The sequence below is a fragment of the Rhinolophus ferrumequinum genome (genome assembly GCF_004115265.2).
Source record: "Rhinolophus ferrumequinum isolate MPI-CBG mRhiFer1 chromosome 5 unlocalized genomic scaffold, mRhiFer1_v1.p scaffold_110_arrow_ctg1, whole genome shotgun sequence".
Classification (NCBI taxonomy): Eukaryota; Metazoa; Chordata; class Mammalia; order Chiroptera; family Rhinolophidae; genus Rhinolophus; species Rhinolophus ferrumequinum.
The window spans coordinates 6707869-6728793 of NW_022680355.1; the positions used below are offsets into that span (position 1 = coordinate 6707869).

Here is a 20925-nt window from a genome sequence, read left to right on the forward strand (position 1 = left end):
GATCCCCTTGCATTCCTGACTTTAGTAATTTCAGTCTTCTTTTTTTTTATCAGTCTAGCTGAAGATTTGTCAATTTGTTCATCTTTTAAATCAACCTTTTTTTTTTTTTTTTTTTTTTTTTTTTTTTTTTTTTTAAGGAGGGCGCAGCTCACAGTGGCCCATGCAGGGATCGAACTGGCAACGTTGGTGTTTTTAGCACCATGCTCTAACCAACTGAGCTAACCGGCCATCCCTAAATCAACTTTGATTTCATTCATTTTCTCTGTAGTTTTCCTGTTCTTTATTGCATTTCTGCTCCTGTTGACTATGTCCTTCCTTCTGCTTACTTTGGGTTTAGTTTGTTCTTTTTTTCTAGTATCTTAAGGTAGAAGATTAGATTATTGATTTTAGATCTTTTTTTTGAAAGTAGGCCTTTACAGTTACAAATTTCTTTCTGAGAGTATGTCAGTATCTTTTATGATTTCTTTCAGTATTCCTTAATTGTTTTGTTCCCAGTATTCTCTCCTCTACTTTTTTCTTCTCATTATATGCATATTCCCTTGGAAAAGATCTGTGCCTGCAGATTCAACTATCATCTGTACTCATTAGATTTGCAAATCAATGCCTCCAGTGTAGAATTTTTTCGAGTTCCAGACTCATTTCTAACAACCTCATAAACCTGCTTCTTCTTTTGTGTTCCTAATTGGCGTATGATACTTAGCCACCAAAACCAAAATTATGCAGAGGAAGAGTTAAACTAAGCTCTCCCCTCTAATTTTTTTGGTCATCATTTGTTTTGTAAAGGTTTTTCCTGTTATTCATTTAACTTGTCTTTTCCTTTGTGCTTCTACTGCCTCTGCTTGGGTAACCCAACATAATTTGTCATATGAACTCTTTCAGGAACCCCCATCCCCAACTGTCATTCCATTATCCACTTCATTATGTAGGTGCTCCCATCAGCAGTGGTCTATGTAAAATTGAAATTAGACCATGTCCTGTCTTACTTAAATCCTGTAAGAATTTTCTGGTGTTTATGGGATAAAATTCATTCCTTAGCATATGGAGTTTTTTTATAATCTGGCGCTCTCCTGTTTCATCTCTCCAACTTTGTACTGCATCAGTATAATCTATTTGTAGTTTCGTGATGTAATCTTGTCTGCAAAATCTGTAATTTAGACTTTGGTTGTGCCTGCTGTTATGGCCTTCTTTCTTTATCTAGTGAAGGTAGAGCATTAAAACTGAGCATTTTTATTTGCAGGTTTTATTATCTCCTGCAATTTTTTTTCTGATACCCTTTGATAGAATCATTACTTTTAGAATTTTTTTAAATACTTCTGTGTCCTTGTACGTCTTGTCTGTTGCCTTCTTCAGTCTACCTCTATTGTTCTTCCAGTTGTTTTTGTTTCTGTGATTTATGTCTTATTCATATTTGTTTCACATTTGTGAAACTGGAAAAAAATCTCTTCCATTTGACAGTTAATACTCTGAAGAGTTAAAGACTGGATTATTTATTTTTTTCACAGTAATTCTTGTTTTGTTGTTGTTGTTTTTAAGTGTGTTTTTCCAGGACCCATCAGTTCCAAGTCAAGTAGTTGTTTCAATCTAGTTGTGGAGGGTGCAGCTCACAGTGGCCTCTGTGGGGATCGAACCGCAACCTTATTGTTAAGGGCACCGAGCTCTAACCAACTGAGTTAACCGGCCGCCCCGTGGGACTGGATTATTTTCATAATTTACTCTTTAGTACCTGATTCATCTCAAAATGTTTTTTTATATAGAATTTTATAAAATTAAAATTTATTAGATCACTGGGACGTTTTGAAATACTTATAAGGACCAAGGAATTATTGTATATTAATAGTCATAGATGTTAAGTTTTAAGCATACATCTTGATTTGGTGTTTCTCAGAAGGATCTTGGGACTTAATGTTGGTTGTTTTGGGTGTATGTAAAACAGTCCATAAACTTTGTTAATTGGTGTTTTCTGATAAAGAAGTAAGAATATCATCAATACAAGAAAAATACTTTTAGGACAACACCTCACCAATATAAACCAACAAATTCATCCCAGTGGGATGAGTTTTATGTGACCAGAGAAATTTAGGAAACTTAACGAGTTGAAGAAATAATATTAAAATTATTGTCCCAACAATGGAAAAAGAAAGGTAGAAGGAAAAAAAACAGGTAGAAGAAAGATATAATGTAGAAGTCTTTTAGTCAATCTTGGGAACTTTTAAGCCAATTTGGAAAGGCTAAGTAGTCATTTAACTATTTTAAAGAACAATAATATATGGAGGGTAAACTTCAAATAGATGCCCAGGAAGTGAAATGCCTTGTATTTCATAACATTTTACAGTGGTGCCTTGGAACTAGCCAGCTCGACTAAGAGAATATAGATTTCATGATACTACTAAGCTGTGTGTATAACTTTTCTGTTTCGTTTAGTAGGTATTTTTAAAATGCTTAGTACAATGATAAGACAAGTAATTTGTATGCTGGGATTATAGTTTAGTTTCATAGTCCAGTTGAAACTAGCATATCATCAACCTGGTTTTCATCATCCTATTTCAGGTATGATTTTGCTCTAGTGCTTTCTAGATAGTTTATTGGCAAGTTTTTCTTCCTCATTAGACTGTAAACTCATTTAGGGTAGGAATTGGGTTTTATTCATCTTTATTTCATCAGTATTTAGGTTATCATCGAATAGACTCTCCATAAATGTTGAATAAATAAATTGTTGTCAGTTGCTATCCTGACAACAGTCCTTGAATAGGTTTCATATATTCTTGGTAATATGTTTATTTCTTCTGAGAAGTAAACTTTAGATTCCATTCGGCAGTCTTGTTTCTGTCAAAGTAATAACTTGGTTCTTTGCTGGAGTAATGGAGTTGCTTCATTTGTTTGTCTTGGCAATTCTTATTTTTAATATAATTTTGAAATAGTAGATTAAAGTAGCTAAAGAGCTTACTTAGATCTATTTTCACAGCAGTATATTGCTAATTGATTTTTGTGCCCCATTTACTATGCTTTTAAATTCCCTTTAATTATGGTGCTTACAGTTTGTCATGACCACGCTCATTAAACAAATCTCATTTGATGGTAAGAGGCAAAGTAATGCCAACCAATTATTCATAGATACCTGCTGTACGATTGAGAATAAGTATGAATGCTAATTGATTTTAGGGTGAAGATTTTCCCTTAAGAATAGAATCCTACTCAGGTTTGTTGGAATAGTTGGTAGGAAACTAGATCTCGGTTCTTCACATGTCCCCTTTTGATTTTAGGGAAGCATTCAGAAGGTAAAGATCTAACAACAACGATAAGTAGTTCTCAGGCATATCAGTTACAATCTATCAATCGTTTGAGATTGACTATGGTAATGAGATATTGCTGGTGGGAGGAGTTGTCACTGTGATTTTTTGGAGACTGAAAACCACTGATCTAGATCATTCTAGATCTAATTTCTTAATCTGATTAGTGATGTGTTTTTTATTTTTATACAATAAATTGTTACATTCCAGAATACAGCAAATGCTACTATTTGTTCCATTGTTTGTTCCTGTGTAAGAAGGAATTTGACTAATACTATACAACCTTGCTAATAAGTAGTATAAGACTACACTATAGATAAGACAGTAACACTTTTTTCATTTCATAGCATCCAAGCTACTTTGTTTCATGAATTACAGTTAGTTTTTGGAAGATAGGCTCTCAAAGACTCTTAAGTGATAAACACAGAAGGATATTAATATTTGGATAGTGACGCAGCCACGGAGGAGAAAAATACATGTTAATTACTACGAAGCAAAATGAATTATAAGCATCTGTTGAAACTGCAAGAGAGACAGAACCTAAAAAGTTCCTGTTGTGTGAAGGAATTAGTATAAATGAAAATGAATTTATAGGAATAACTTTTAAATTAATTAAATGGTAATGCCATTAATAATCTATTTAGAGTGCTGCCTTTTAGTGAAAACAAATTTATGACTTAAAATTTCCATACTTTTTTTCTGGTGTGTGTGTGTATGTGGCGGGGGTGTTACCTTTATTGATTTTTTTTTTTCTCCCTCATATGTCTTAAGTGCCTCAACTTGTCTATCATGGTAGTTCTTAGGGACTGGGTATTAAAATTGCAAAATTTAAGTGTATCTTTTCTTTAGACAGAGATGACAGTTCTACACTAACAAAGCAGGAACTTAAATTCATAGGTATGTACCAAACTCAAGTATGGTTCTAAAGGTAATACTGTAAAACAATATTAGAGCTCTGTAGTCACAAAAATGATAACTGAAAGAAATTCTCCGTAATCTTGGATGGTTGGTGGGATGAACTATATGTTATCATGTTCTTACTGTTGTACTTGTTTGTATTTGTCATATTGCTTAAGACATGGTAGGGTGGGTTTTAGGATTCCTAAAGCTACTTACTTGTAACGGTCTAAAAGCATAGGTTTTGATTTTTAAGACCACTTTCTACATCTGTGACCCTTCTTTCTTACTGAGACCATATCCTATGATGTACGATAATTCTTTACTTTTGTAATGTATCTCTTAAATACTTTTAGATCAGTTGAGAATGAGCTTGTGTTTTCTGAATCCACTACTCCTAACGAATTAATATATGCATCTTTTCTACTCCTTTCTCTCCTCTAAAAATGTCATTTTCACATATTAATAAAACTAATCTTGCAGGATGTGAGTATCTGCAATATGGAACTTCTCAAAGTGTCTTCGCTTTTTTGCATTTGACATGTATATATTAAACTCTTTCTATATCTGAGATCTTGGTTAGTTGCTTTGGGGAAATAAGTACACTGTACTGCAAATTGATCCTGCCTTTAGGGAACATAAAAGCTAAAAGGAAGAGAAATGTGTGTATAAATAAAAATTTCAAGATACATCGTTAGAACTTCTCTAATGATCTACACTACAATAAGAGTTTAAGGTCAGGAAAAATTACTTTCAACTGAGGGATTGAGATGTCCAGAAAATGTAACATTTTAACTGATACTTATAAAAAATGTGTAGAATTTAGCTCTGTGGAGATAGGGATCAGGGCTCCACTCCCAATTCCAGGAATACAAATAGCACCAGCAGTGGCTCATAAATGAGAATACACAGGCTTGTGTGAATTGATGGTGATACTGATATTTGATGGGAAACATATGAGAAATAACAGCCTTAGCTGTTAGGCCAAGGAGTGAAAGTTGTTGGTGTTTGAGTTAGGAAAAAAGATAAAACCCAGTTTCATCTCTTTGTAGCACATAAGATTGAAAGGAGCTAATGTTTGATCAGAGAAACCGATTAGATTTTTGTACAATGTAGCAAAATATATCGAGGACTCAAATAAAGATAATGTAAGTCAGACTGATGGGACTTATGTCGAACAATTAAGTTCGCGAACTCATCCTAGAAAAAACTGCTACATACCTCATTACTGTATGTCATTATGTTCACCTTAAAAGTACTTCCCTTGTGAAGCTATGTACCGATGCCAGCACCTAGTTCACCCTTCAAAGCAATTTTCTGGATGGCCTTTTTCTGGAATGGCCATCAGAGCTGTCATCGTATTACCCTTGATGCCCTGAATGTCATCAAAATGTCTTCCTTTCAATATTTCCTTTATCTTTGGGTAAGGAAAGAAGTCACTGGGGGCCAGATCAGGTGAGTAGGGAGGGTGTTTCAATACAGTTAGTTGTTTACTGGCTAAAAACTCCCTCACAGACAGTGCCGTGTGAGCTGGTTGCATTGTTGTGATGCAAGAGCCATGAATTGTGGATGAAAAGTTCAGATTGTCTTTTTCACCCAGCCTTTTCAGCACTTCCAAACAGTAAACTTGGTTAACTATTAATTAACTAATAACTATAAATTCATAATGAATAATCCTTCTGATATCCAAAAAGGTTAGCCAACATCATTGCAACAAATATGCAAACTTAATTGTCAGACCTCGTATATTACCCAAGAAGAACTGGTAGTAATTATCAATAAATTGAATGGCAATAGTTGAGAGAGGATGGCTGTTCATTTACCAACAAGATATTTAAGTAGAGCTGTTTCTCATGCAGATGAATAGATGGGATTAGAGTTCGGACTTGAAAGAAAATTGAGTCCATATATGGGGTAAGTAACTGAAATTCTGAGATTGGTCATGGCTGAGAAATGTTCATAGAGAAGACGAAGAGGTTTGTTTTAGATAGAAAGTCTTAATAGATGGAAAGAAGGACTCGAGAAAGATAAAGGATTAAGATGCAAGAGAGGATTATTTGATGGATGAAAGAATCTGGACAGGTGGGAAGCAATCAAGTGAACAAGTAGAAAAAGTCAACCTGAAGGGATACAGAGGGAATAACTGTGGAAAGGTTCAGTGGGGGAAAAAAAAAAAAAGGAAAACCTTAACTTAAAAAAATCTTCATAATTTTGGATTAATGAATGTTTATATTAGAAATTTTAAAAATAGCCTCCCCCCCAAAAAAAAAGATGATGATTGCTTTATTATTTCTTTAGGTGTGTATGTTTAGGTATTTTAGGTATGTGTGTTTACAAAAGTGTTGTCCTTTTAGTGTACTTCAGATTAACATTTTAATGATTACATAGAATAATAAATAATGGCACCTATATATGTAAAGATTATGCTTCTGAGCTAGTTATTTTCTTCTGTAATCTCTCGGTCTACTGAGATATTATCTCTTGTCTTACATTCTTTGGCAAGAGCAGGTCTGGTCTGTCTCTCACCCTACTCCCTGTCTACTCCAAACTGAATGTGTCAACAAGTGGTACCTTCTAAACCATTTTCTGTAATTAATTAATTGGAAGCTTCCTAACGTGACTGTTATGTCTAATTTCTTTATTACTTTCAAAATCCATCTTTCTTCCTCATAACAAGTGGGTTGGTTCAGATCCTTATTATCTCTTTCACAGATTATGATATTACCCTTCTTTTGGTTTTGTCCAGGATACCTAGAATTGAACAGGTGGCCTGACTCAAGCCAGTATCTCAGAAATGATGGTAGGGAAGAATGTCATTTAGCCATTTATGATAAAAACAGAGCTGTCAAGAATACCAAATGTTGTTTTTCTCATTCTTCCTTAAAATAATCTTGGGAAAGCGCATTATAATTGGGAAGTTGCTTGGCTTACTGAATCTGACATCAGAGTAAGGACAGTTAGGTTAGAATATGTTTTAGAGATTACCATCTTCTTGATAAGATTCTTTTCCCTTTTTATAATGCAGTTAATTGCTTTGCATCATCCTTTCACATTAATTTCTAGTCATGTGTTTGCAGGAATTACGTCCCAATCACCTTGATTAAACCTGGAATTATTGACTGTGTTTTATGGTGAGCTGTTTTTATACATGGCTGATATTACTTGTTTAACACTCAAGAGGGTCATTTTATTTTAGGATCTCTGGATATTTATACCCAAAAAATGTGTACAAGTGGACATTTTGGTCAGTGTTGCTCAAGCAGTAGTTTGCCGTAATCAGCAGTGTCTGGACACTGATGGTAACCACTTTGAGCACCTTTTGTAATTGCAGAAGTCAAACGTGACTTGTATTCATCTTTTGTTATCGGTATATATTGAGTATTATAGCTTTAATACAGTTTTTTCCTTAAAATGTGTATACATTTTTTTTGGCACACTGTGTGTGTGTGTGTGTGTGTGTGTGTGTAAATATATATATAAATATATAAATACACATAAATATTTATATATATTAATTCCTGACAGAATAGTATATTTATATAATAACAGCTAGGTATTTGGAATTATACTTCTCAGACTTTCTCCATCATGCTTTTAATATTAGGAGCAAGTAGTATTTTTATTCAAAAGGTGTAGTAAGAAGCTTATATTGAAAGTTGTTTCTGGCTATGTCAAGATTCAGGAAACCCAAAATCTTTAATCCATGTTGGCCATAATAGAAAATCTGAGTTTTTACCCAAATCAGTCCTCAAAGAACTATGGAAAGAAAACAGAGTAATAAACATATAAAAGACATGAGAGAAGTAATAATTTGAAACAAAGAACATATTAAAAAGAAACAAGTAGAAATTTTAAGTATGGAAAAACTGTAATAGCCGAAGTAAAGAACACAATAATTGGGATAAATAGCACAATGGATACAGGTAAGGAACAAAATAATTAATGGGTAGATTAAGGAAATTCCTAGAAAGGAGGAGAGGACCAAGACGACCCCCTCCCCACCCACACACACATACAAAATAAAAACTATATACTTTGGAGGATAGAAGTAGAATCCAGGTAACAGGAACCTCAGAAAGAGAGAGAAAAATGGAGAGGAGGAAATAATCTGAAGAAATAATGGAGGTAAACTCCCTTTAAAAAGATGAGAGTTCTTAGATTGAAATGGCCCATAGAGGGCCGAAGAAAAAACGGGGAAGGAAAAGACCTCTTCTGGACACAGTATAGGGAAATTTTGAAATATCAAAGACAAGGAAAGAATTCTAAAATATATACTATTAATATGAAATGCTTCTTGGGGAGAAATCTAAAAGGACTAAATGGAAGTGACTTCTGTCCTAAGGAAATGGTACACAATAGGAAAAGGTTAGACTTACACAGATATTCATCATAGGAAAAAATTGGAAGTACTAGAAATGTAAAAATTACACTCATATTTCTTGTAGGATCTCTGGGTTTGATTATCAGGTGATATTTAAGAAGCTTACCTAGCAACTTGGAAATATATCTGTGATATATTTTCTCAGACACCAAGCCCAGAACAACAAATTGTATATGTATTATGCATAAAATAATACGTACATGGCAAAGGACTGTCAGTTTCTTATTATATGATTCTTGTTTTCATGGTGCTCAGGTTCTAGTTGGAAGAGTCAGAAATATGAATGAATAATTACAGAATAAAATGTTAGAAAAAATTATAGTAATTATGTTAAAATTATGGGTTTGAGAATAGTTTTTTCTTGCCTTCGTTTTCTAAAATTGAATGTGGTCTTTACTTTTATGTTTTTATTTAAATTATACAAAACCTTTAATGAAGATTGGCAAATTGTTTTAATAGCTGCCACATCTAATAAGATTATGTTCTTCATTTTAATTGACAATTTTTTTCTACTAAATCTTCCTTTTAATTCCCTTAAGCTAAAGAAACAAAAAAATATATCACCGTGTAATGTACTGCATGATGTTTTTCATCCAGGCTTATGACTGATACTAATTTAGGTGTGTCTCATCTCTTAGTTGAAATACTCTCCTTCATTAAGCTGATCACCTATGTTTTTATACTTCATATGAGCTTAGTGTTTCTAGAGAAAAAAAATCACCATGTACAAATTCATATCATTCTCGATTCATGATACTAGCCTCGACTGACATTTAAATTGCTTGACAATGTTAATTAATACACATCTCTAGGAAATCCCCTTTCCTTTTTTGCCATGATTGTTTTGTTTTTTAATTCTTCCTCCCCCTTCCCCATCTGCTATATATTAGATGACTATGTCTCTGACTCCCAGAAAAAAGCTTCATCTTCTCAATACCCAGTTCTGCAAACCAACTTGATTTGTATCCATCCTCTTTCCTTCTCTCCAGTTCTGCTTGCAGTCAAAGGCTAGTCTTTGTGCTCTGGATCTCATCCTTTTCCGGCCCCTCAGAGACCTCTTCATTTTAGTGTTCATACCCTCTCGTTCACCTCACTTATCTAAGCATGCTGTAGTATTTCTCCTGTTGGAGAAAAACCCAAACTTTTTAGGTCCATCATTCTTATTGGTGTGCCTACTCCTCAAACTGTTCTACCCCACTCAGTAATTTAAGGTGTTCTCTTTGGGACAGTATATCTGTCTAGGTGTGACTTTATTCTTTTTGGGACTTCTTGGGTTTCCTTTTTGAGAAAATTCATGTCTTTAATTAATTCTGGACACAATTGTAGGCACTATATTTAAAAATATTGCTTCTTCCTATTTCAGGAATTTTTGGTAGACATATTTGGACTTTTGTTCTGTCCTACGTGTTCCTTAACCACTCTTAGAATTTCCATTTCTTAATCTTTCTGTGCTCTATCTGGCTAATTGCTTGTGATCTTTTTTGTTCACTCATCATCTCTTTTGCTCTATTAATTTATTGTTTTACCTGATATTGAGTAAAGAATTTTTTAGTGAACGTGTTTTTCAATTTTAGAAATTCTTTGTGAACCTTTTTAAAATGGACCTGGTCTGGTTTTGTTTTTTCTTTCTAGTGTTCAGAATGTGTAGCTCCTTTCTCTCATCTAATTTTTTTTTTTAATTTTGAAACAGTCTCAAACTTACAGAAAAGTTCCAAGTATAGTATAGAGAACCTTATTTTCCTGAACAATTTGAGAGTAAGTTGCAGACGTAGTGCTCCATCGGCCTTAAATACCTAAGTATTTTATACAAACAAGGACATTCTCCTGCAAAATCACTGTACCACTATCAAGAACAGGAAATTAACATTGCTGTCTTACTACCATCTAGTCTTCAGATGGCCATTCAAGTTTTGACAGTTGTCTCAAAATTTTTGAAGATAACAGGCTACTTATTTTGGATTTGGTTTGTTTTTTTTCATTATTAGATTCAAGTTGTTTTTGGAGCAAGATATCATAGAAATGATCTTTCTATTACATCTATCACATGGCGGTACATAATCAGGCTTTTCCAGTGAAAAGGTTTTTCCCTTTTATAATTAGTAAGTATTTTGTGGAATAAACTGTGATACTATATAAATCTCCCATTCCTCATCAAACTTTCTATTTAAATCACTGTGGACTTAAGGAATCCTAGGGGTTATATAATTCATTTATTGTGATGCTCAAATTGTTCACAGTTTAGTCAGTAGGAGCCCCTTTAAGCTGACTCGGTGTTCTTTTTAATATGCCCTCATTCTTTGAACACTTCTTTACTTTCTGGCGGTGCAAGTACATTAGTTTTCTATTGCTGCCATAACAAGTGATCAATTACAAAATTAGCATCTTAAAACCACACATCTATTAGCACACAGTCAGAAGCCCAGGTTGGGTTATCTGCTTTCTCTGCTTAGAGCCTCACAAGACTGAAATCAGTGTGGCCAGCTGGGCTGTTACCAGGAGATTCTGGGAATAATCCACTTCCAAGATCATTCAAGTTTTGGCAAAATCCAGTTTATTCTTGGCAGTTGTATGACTGAGGTTACCATTTCCTTTCTGGCTGTCAGCTGAGGGCCTTCCTTAACTCCTAGAGGCTTCTCTTCCATCCTTGCACATGTGTCCCTACATTTTAGAGCCAGCAAAGTTGAGTTGAATCCTTTTCACACTTAGAATTTCTCAGACTTCCCCTTTGTTGCATTTCTCTTGCTTTCTCTTCTGCTGCATCTCCCAGTGACTCTTCTGCTGTTAAGGGCTCCTGTGATTACACTGGGCCCACCATCGTAATCCAAGATAATCCACTCATTTTAGGCTGATCAGCTGATCAGCACTTTAATTCTATCTGCCATGTCTCTTCACAGCTGTACCTAGATTAGTGTTTAATCGGGAAACTTGGGGGGACATACATCTTTAGAATCCTGCCTATCACGGTAGGATATCCCAGCTTTCTCTTTTTTATATAAAGCGTTATTTTTTTCCTCATATTTTTGATTCCTTCTCTTAGATTCTTAATCATTTAAAATATTTCTCATAATCTTTCTTTGCTGTTTCTATTTTCTAAGATTATTGGAGTATGGTCAAATTTCAGCTTTCGTATCTGCTGCTAACTTGTGATCAAAGGGATTGGGAATCGAACCGGCGACCTCTGAGTTAGGAACACCGCGCTCCAACTGCCTGAGCCACTAGACTGGCCCAACTTCCAAGTTTTTAAATTTTGGATTCTGAACTCATTTTATAGCCTAGGTTGAGGATATATCCCTTTAGAGAGGTTTTGTGTTTGCTTTTGCTGTGTACTCAAGTGACAGTACCGCTTGACCCATTCTTATGTTAATTTAATGTTTGGGATTTACCAGACCAGGCAGGCACAGAGTGTAAATTCAAGCCCAAAACCTATTATTGGAAGGCAAGGCTGTGGCTATACATTCTCAGGGCACACTATTCATCCCCTCTTCAGAACTTCCTTATTTTCCTTATTTTCTCACTATGCTGTGATTTTTGTGGTTTATGTTTTGTTTTGTGGGGGGTGGAAGGGATATTTTAGGGTGGAAGAGGATAGTTTATCTTTTCTCTAAAAGTGTAGCCTTTGGAAAGTCTAAGCTATGTAAACAGGGTTACATCAGTTTCAACTTTCTATCCCTTGAAGGCCCAAGGTCTCTTCAAGGTCGGCATTAAAGCCACAGCTCCTAGGTTACTGACACAGGCTGGCTCCTGTAGGACAACCTGTTAAAGCTTTTTCCTCTTCATTTTTGACCCCTAAGGATTTCCCTTACTTTCTGGGGACTTAGCTATTCATTCTTAGGTCATTTTAATTAGGAAGGATTTTAGTTTGTTTAGTCTGCCTCATTGCCAGAAGCAGAAATTCTCCCATTGATTGATTTTTTTCAAATCACTTCATATTGGCTTCTGCAACTACTCCACTCAGGTCAGGAATAGCTTTTACATTGCTAAGCCCAGTGGATATTTTTTAGTCCTCATGTTAGGTAACTTCTTAGCATATTTATTTTTGTTGAGGACTTTATCTTACCATAACCACCTTCCATCCCCTCCTCTCTCCTCTTCCTTCCCCTTCCCTCTCAACATTATATAATACTTAGCTTGGTTGTCCTATTCTTTTGACCATTTCTTTTTAGTTTTCTGGTAGATTTTCTTTTATCCTAATTTAGTGTTGAAATTCCTTGGGGCTCAGTCCTAAGCCTCTGCTTCTGTCACTCCATAACTCTCATCAAATTTAAGCTACTTAAAATCTTTTTGTCTAAAGTGTTGCAATCGCTACTTACGTTATTTCCACGGTTCTACTCTTCTATTGTTTTTCAAGGCATTGTTCACATTGTATCGAAAGTGATCTTTTAAAAACATAATTCTGATCATGCCATTTTCTTGGTTAAAATGCTGTAATGGCTTTTCAGTAGGATGAAACAAAAGTCCTGTAGAGCCTGCAAGCTTCTATATGAGCTGGCTCTTGTCTGGCTTTTGGCTTCATCTTTGAGCATCTTATTTCTTTGCTCATTATACCACTCTGGATGTATCAGGGTCCGTTGTGTGCCACAGAAGTGAATTCTGTCAAATTTAAGCAGAAAAAGAATTTATTGGATATGTATGATTATTTTAAAGGAAAAACCCCATGACAGACCTCTGAGAGGAGAGAAATAAGGGCGTTTCAAGGGCTAGGTAAACAAGAATTAATACAAGTACACTCCTAATACTACCACCATTGGACTAACTTAGGTGGTACTAAGTATGAGTATGCATTTGAGATTTAAATTCTCAGGAGAGATAATTTGATTGTCTTGGATGGGTCACCTTTTCATTACTGGGCCAAGAGTATATGAAATGAAGGGAGGAGTAGATAGAAAATAGGGTGCTATTTGTTAAAGAAATGGGAAACAATTCTAGGTAAGAAAAAAAAAGAGAAATGGTCTCTGAGGACTTCTTTTAATTTATGTGTCACTTCACAGAGGCTTACCCTGTAATTGTTAATCTTAATTAAGTTACCCCTTATATTCGGTCACAGCACATTCTACTTTCTCATCATAGCACTAATATTTGTGCAATTATTTAATGTCTGGCTCTTTCACTTTAAGCCCCATGAATGCAAGAATGCTATCTATTTTCTTTTTTATAGTATCTTCATTATCTAGTATTGTGTCTGGGTATATTAGGCACAAAAAATCTTTGTAGATTATTGAAAAATGATGTCTATGCAATATTCAGTGATTCCATCAAAATTATATTAAAAACATTACAAATTTTTATAATTAAATAGGAAAATGTATGTTCTGTGTAAAAGGGTTAAATTTTAATATTCAGAACATAGGCAGCTAAGTAAAGCAAAACAAAACTATAAACTATGCACCAAAATGTTTGAAAATGTATAAAAATATCAAATATGTTTGTGGATGGTTGTTTTCTACTTTCCCATCTATGTAAAATTTTTGATGAGTGTTTCTATAGGTAAAGTCAAAAGAAACAATATATAATGAACAAAATTGTTCATCTCTATGTAAAAATAGAGCAACCTAAGAAATAATAAATGCCTACCTAAGAGATTTAGGAACACCTGTATTCCGTAAAGATGGCCAAGAGTCTCAGGAAAGAAAGCTCTTTTTTCTAAATTTTATTTTACCGTTTCTGAGTGAATGTGTTGATCATATAGAGACATATTCCACAATCTAGAAAAGGGAAGCTAAGATACAGACTATCCTAAGAATTAATTCATTAGTTGCCAGAGGAAAAATATATTAAGGCAACGTTAACAATGGAATCTTTCTATTATTGTATATGTTATACTATTTACTTCTTTTAACATTAATAGATATTGTTTTTCCTTTATATTTAATGATATGGTTGCTATGTGTCAACTGCTTACCAATGTGGTAGACAATATACTACTGATACTGGTACGTGCTTTACATAATGTTAGCTAATCCTTTCAGCAGCTCATCCTTCTGCCCTATGAAATCATTGGTACCATCCTCATTTTATAGATGAGGTATATTAGGTTCAGAGAGGTTAAGTTATTTGCATGAGGGAGCAGGATTTGGATGTTGCACTACTTCACACTATATTAACCACCAGAAAATAATATTCAGTCTCTTGGGGTGTGGGTTAAGGATAACTTATCAGGCTTAACCATTTACTTGGTTAAATATTCCTCAAGACTATCCCATTTATTTACTCTTCTTTGTTCAACAAGCAACTTGATGTGGCACTAATTTGCCCTCCCAGGCAGTTTGAAATTGGAAAGCAGGAGCTCTGCTTGGTGAACACTAATATTTCTGTCACTGGAGAGGTATACTTCCGTCTTACGTATTGATTTTATATAATCGCTGTGGGTATACTAATAAAAGCTTAGGTCTAAACAACGTTTTCTTGACTTTTCTTGACCCACACTCTACTGTTCTTCCTAAGATCACCATCTCTCTCCATGTTTCCAGATCCAAGGGCATTTCAGTCTGGGTCTTAACTAGCCTTTGAGCATCATGTGATACAGTTGACGTGCCCCCTCTTTCTTCAGACTTGTTTCTTGGCTTCACTGACACCGCACTCACAGTTTTCTTCTTACCTTACCAATCTCAATTTTCTCTTCCACTAACCATCCTTGAAATGTTAGAGGTCTTTAGGACTTAGTCCTAAACTGGTTTTTCTCTGTTTTACAAACAAAAATCCACTCCTCCCTCTTCCAGTTTTCACCACTGCAGTAAATAGGATTTCTGATCACCGGCCAGAAACCTGGGATTCATGTGTAATACTGTTCTTTACTGCCTACCAAATACAGCTGATCATCAAATTTCGGTGATTCTAACTTCAGGTCACTCTGCGTGTTCAATATCACGACCACCTTAGTCCAGAGGGACATAATCTTTCAACTAAATTGTGGAATCACCTCCTAAATGATCTTTCTGTTTCTACTCTTCTCGCTTTCAGTTCATTTGCTACATAGCAGCAGGAGGAATGATCTTTTAAAAAGTCATGTTTTTTGCCTTTGATGTCTTCCCACTGATCTTAGCATAAATTCTAAACACCTCTACATGGTTTACAAGGTCTTGTGAGATCTGCTCCTTTCCTCTCTCCAACCTTGCTTGTATTCTGTCATTCTCTCCACTGTGCTTTAGCCATATGACCTATTTTTTCTTTTTCCTTGTCTTTTGAACAAGCTTTTCTACTTCAGTCTTTATCCAGTTAACACCCACATATCCTAACTTTTAGGTCTTGGCTTAAGTATCTTTTTTTTAGGCATGTCTTTTCTGCTTCCTAATTTTTCACTCTCATAGTACCCTTTTTCCTTCCATCATAGTACTTGTCTCAATTTATAGTTATATGTTTCTTTTAATGTTTGCCTCCCTAATTAAATTGCAAATTCGTGGGGAGCAGAGGTCATGTTTATCTTGTTTCCTGCTTTATTCCCTGCTCCTAGCACAGTGCCTGCTTGTAATAGATACTCAATAAATATTTGCTGGAAGGACGGATGGACGGATGGATGAATCAGTATGTCACTGCCACCCTCTGTATCACTCTGCATCTTTGTTTCTACTCTCTATCCTGAACAGATGAATTTCAGGGTATTTTCCTAGAGCTTGTGCATTGCAGGATTCAGTTCTGTTTAATTTGATGAATGTCACCTTGATTTGGATTAAAATAGCACATAACTTGTAAAAATATTGAAACAGAGTGAAGTTAAATAGAAAGCAGGTACAGAACAATGAAAGGAAGATTATTTGCTTTTTAAAAAAAGATCTAGAGGTCTTAGTAAACTGTTCATGCTGCACCAATCATACCTGAGTTATGAGGGAGTTGAGGTGTCAATAATTCTCATTTAAAAAAAAAATTTAGAGTTTTATGCTTTTCTGCCTTGATAGTAAAGGAAATGTTTGATTTACTCTATTTTATAGCGGTAACCTGAGTTAACCAGACAGTTTCAAAGTGTGATCACTGCATTGCACATTTAGCTGTGCAGTTTCCCATTTAAGTACTCACTAATGCAATACAATAACAGATTAAATTTAGAGATCAGAGGTCCTCAGTCACCACAGTTTTTCTTCTCAGTATTATACTTTCATGATATATTATTGCATGTGGTAATGGTATTTGCAGTTTTCAAAGTGCAGTAGGGACATTAAGCGTCCTGACAATTATATTGTACTTCCAGATACCTTTTTAATTAGAGCATTAACTCTAAAATAGCTATAGCTACCATTTATGGAAACTTACTGTGTATTAGGCATTGCTAGAGTCTTTCTATACAGGGATATTCTTAAAAGACTTTAAGGCTATTGTCTTCGGTTTATAGAAAAGAACAATTTCAGCATGCTGCATCCAGCTAACTTCTGTTTTTTAGCTATTGAACTTGGAGTTTCTGTATGTAGTGTGCTTTTCACCATTAAAAAACAAACCAAAAAAACCAAACCTAGGTATTTTTAAAAAGCTAGATTCAAGTACTTCTCTCTGGAACTCCTCCATCCCAGTCTCTTCCTCTGAGCTGAAATCGTCCTTCATGTCATACGTCCTTCTCCTGGGACCTAGTATTTCTCTCTTCTATCATTAGCTTATGAAACTTATTAGCTCTATTATGAGACTAAGTTCTTTGAAGACAGAACTCCTTTCTGTTCTTTGCTGTCTTCAGTGCCTTTTTTATTATAAAACCTCAATAAATATTTGTTGAATCTGTCCTTTGAAATATAGGGTTTATAAATACTTGCTTCATTTGCATGCTTTTCTGTTCTTCACAGCCAAACTTCTTAAAAGAATTATCTTGCCAAATTTATTGTCACATTTAGTGACTTTTTTCTGGCCTTACCTTAAATGACCATTAGAGTAATTTGACCTTTCCTTTGAAATTCTCAAGTGGTTTCTTTTTCTTTCTTTTTTAAAATAAATTTTTTATTGGGGAATATTAGGGAACAGTGTGTTTCTCCAGGGCCTATCAGCTCCAAGTCAATGTCCTTCAGTCTAGTTGTGGAGGGCACAGCTCAGCTCCAAGTCCAGTCGCCGTTTTCAATGTTAGTTGCAGGGGGTGCCACCCACCATCCCATGCGGGAATTGAACCGGCAACTTTGTTGGGAGAGCTTGCGCTCTAACCAGCTCGTTGTCTTCAATCTAGTTGTGGAGGGTGCAGCTCACTGGCCCATGTGGGATTCGAACTGGCAACCTTGTTGTTCAGAGCTTGCGCTCTAACCAACTGAGCCATCTGCCCATCCCCGCCCCTTTTTTTAAGGAGGGCGCAGCTCACAATGGCCTATGCGGGGATTGAACCGGCAACCTTGGTGCTACCAGCACCATGGTCTAACCAACTGAGCTCACCGGTCACCCCATCCAAGTGGTTTCTAAGATTCTCTCTCTTAGTTTTCTTATTTTGTTCCGGGGCGGGGGAGGGGTGTGTGTGTGTGTGTGTGTGGCCTATGCGGGGATTGAACCGGCAACCTTGGTGCTACCAGCACCATGGTCTAACCAACTGAGCTCACCGGTCACCCCATCCAAGTGGTTTCTAAGATTCTCTCTCTTAGTTTTCTTATTTTGTTCCGGGGCAGGGGAGGGGGGGGGGGGGGTGTGTGTGTGTGTGTGTGTGTGTGTGTGTGTGTGTGTGTGTGTGTGTGTGTGTGTGTGTGTGTTACCCTTTAAATGGTTATATTCCCTAGGGTTCTGTCTTTGCTCCTTTTCTCTTGATCATGCTGAGAACTTTCCCCCGGGTGATCTCATTTTTCCATTCCTTGGCTTTTGACCAGCTTCCATTATCACGAGTTGTAAATTAAATACCTACAGGGGCCAGGTAGGTAACATAAATGAGTGAAGAATTGGTGAAGAATAAATAATGATGGGACACTGGTAGATTAAAAACTCTGTCCAAAGCTTCAGCAGAGTTTTGCTATTTTAGAATGTAGTATCTAGTGTTGACAAAGCTTCAGTTTTTCAGGAAAAATTAGAAATCTTAAAGAGTTTTTAATGTGAAATTTTCATTTTCTAACTTCTAAATATGAACTAATTAAAATTTTCGAATACAGTCCACTCCAACAGAAAGCATTTTTGAGTTTTCACATGTGCTTATTTTAACTTCAATATGCTTCTAACTCCTAGATTTGTACCTCCAGACTTGATTTCTGCCAAGCTTTGGCTTATATCCCATTCTGTTCTAGACAATATAGGAGTTCAGTGTTCCCCAGGCATCTTATACACCATGATGGTCAATTTGAACTTCAAACTTATATTAGGAAGTGGTTTCAGTTATAGAATCAAACCGCTGTGAGTTTGAATCCTGGTTCTACCACCTACTAGGTCATTGAGCAAGTTACTTTATTTCTTTAAACTTCTGTTTGCTCGTATGTAAAATGGGAGTGATTTGCCTCATTGGGCTGTTATGCTAGTGACCTACCCGTAGTAACCAAATGCTGGATAGTCTGTTCTACTTCTGCTTCCCTGATGGTGTCACCACTCTCACGCCCTCTTTCTGGTGCTTAAGAGTCATTCTTGACTCTTCCTTTTTTATCCTTCAGGTCTAACTAGTTACCAGTCCTATGAACTTTGCCTTTGTAATGTCTCTTGACTGCTGTTACTTTAGTTTAATCCCTATTTTTGTGCACCAGTATTATTATAGCAACCCTTTCTCAATCTCTGTTTAAATACCTCCCCAGTCTATTGTCTGCCTTGGGCCAATAATTTAGTTTTTGCTTAAACACCAATGTGATCACACCAAGCTTCTGTTTACAGTCCTTCAGTGGTTTCCTATGGTCTCTAAATTTTTTTACTTTTAACATTTTATCTTTTAATGTTCTCTTTGATCTCATACCTGCTCTTTTCTTGCCTTATTTCTTGCTTAACCTGTACAGATAGTACTTGTAAGTTCTTAGAATTTACCCAGGTCTCTGTTGGCGTGTTTCTTCCTCAAACCACACTTTGCCTCTGTTCTACAGCTCCTTTAGAAATTAGTTTTAAAGGCACCCATCTATTCCAGTAAGTTTTTTGACCCCCACCCTCTCTCACCCCAGGTCTGGGTTAGATACCCCTTTTTTTGTACTCATAGCCCCCTGAGGGTATTTCTATCATAGTGCTCTTCACAGCGCTTTGTAATTGTCTGTCTTTTCCACTAGCTTCTTGAAGGCAGAGACCACATACCTTGAGTGGCTTTGTATCTCTTAGGGCTTAGAATAATGTCTGGCAAACAGTGAGCTTTCAGACATTTGTGTAATGCATTCATTTGTTGAATGAATAAATTGTTTTCTTTCTAGAGAAATTGTAGATACCTTAAGAGCCTCGGTTATAGTTGTAAGTCATTTAAAAATGTCCCAATTCTTTTATTCTTTGTGTTTGAAGATTATAGGTGCTTTTTATTTATCATGAATGAATAATATTTTGTTCTAAAATAAGTTATTCTGTTGGTATAAAACTATTGTTGCCTTCACAGGCAGTAGTTTCTCAACAAGATTTTTTTTGACTGCAGCCCACCTAGGTGCATTTTTTTCCCTGCTTTCCTCTTGTTACAGTGTTAAGTTCTTAGGATCTTATTCCTTCCCGCCCTCCCAAGAACCTTAGTTTGTAGTAGGATTTCTCAGCTTTCACACTATTGACACTATAGGCCCGATACTTCTTAGTTTGAAGGAGCTGTCCTGTGCATTGTTAGATGTTTTAGCAGCGTCCCTGGCATCTACCGACTAGATGTCAGTAGCATTCCCTGGTTTTGGCAACAAAAATGTCTCCAGACATTGTCAAATATCTCCTGTGGAGCAAAATCACCCCTGGTTGAGAACCTCACTGGCTTATAGATATTTCCATCTCTTACCTTTATCCTCAGAGACCTTCTCTTTTTCTATTGGCTCCCATCTGTAAAACACCAAAATACCTTTTTTTCATTAACTCCTTGTTTCCACTTAACTTTTGCTAATTTTCTCTCTCCTTCTCCTTCCCATCCACTTTCTTTAGAATGAATAGTTTCCACCCTCTCATTACCCTTTTTCTTCTGGCTTTTACCTCTGTGGGTCCACTGTGCTCCTTGTTCCTTGAAGAGAATGTTCCCATTACCTAGTAGTCCATACGTCATGATCATCTCGTATCTCTGTACTCCCCTCCGTCTCTGCCTTTCTACTTGTACACCCCATTCAGTCAGTAATGAAGTCCAGTTTATTCTACCTCCTGAATATCTCTAGAATCCACCTATATTCTTTATTCTCATAGCTGTGTCCCTCCAATGTCATCAGCCTCTTTGTTGGTCTTGGAATCTCAAAGCTAGTCATGTTCCATTTTATTTTCTACATTGTAGGATGGGTGACCTTTTTAAAACAGTCTCTTCCCATATCAGACCTTCTCAATCACAAGTTCTGGGGTCCTACTGCCTGCATTTTG

The 20925-nt window shown here is 35.8% G+C and overlaps 1 protein-coding gene and 1 non-coding gene across 19 annotated transcripts in view; one reads left to right on the forward strand and one right to left on the reverse strand.

The window, feature by feature from the left end:
• The window catches only part of MLLT10 (MLLT10 histone lysine methyltransferase DOT1L cofactor), a 191690-nt gene that overhangs the window by 144485 nt on the left and 26280 nt on the right, over positions 1-20925 (forward strand). For 13 of the 18 annotated variants that reach the window (XM_033100635.1, XM_033100632.1, XM_033100631.1 and 10 more), the window contains one exon: positions 4137-4184. The exons of the other annotated variants lie outside the window; for them this stretch is intronic. In XM_033100635.1, the coding sequence (XP_032956526.1) occupies positions 4137-4184 (48 nt within the window). The remainder of the gene's footprint in view (positions 1-4136; positions 4185-20925) is intronic. 18 annotated transcript variants of the gene reach the window in all.
• Positions 155-228, reverse strand: TRNAF-AAA (transfer RNA phenylalanine (anticodon AAA)). Its single transcript has one exon. It is a non-coding gene; the product is annotated as a tRNA-Phe (tRNA).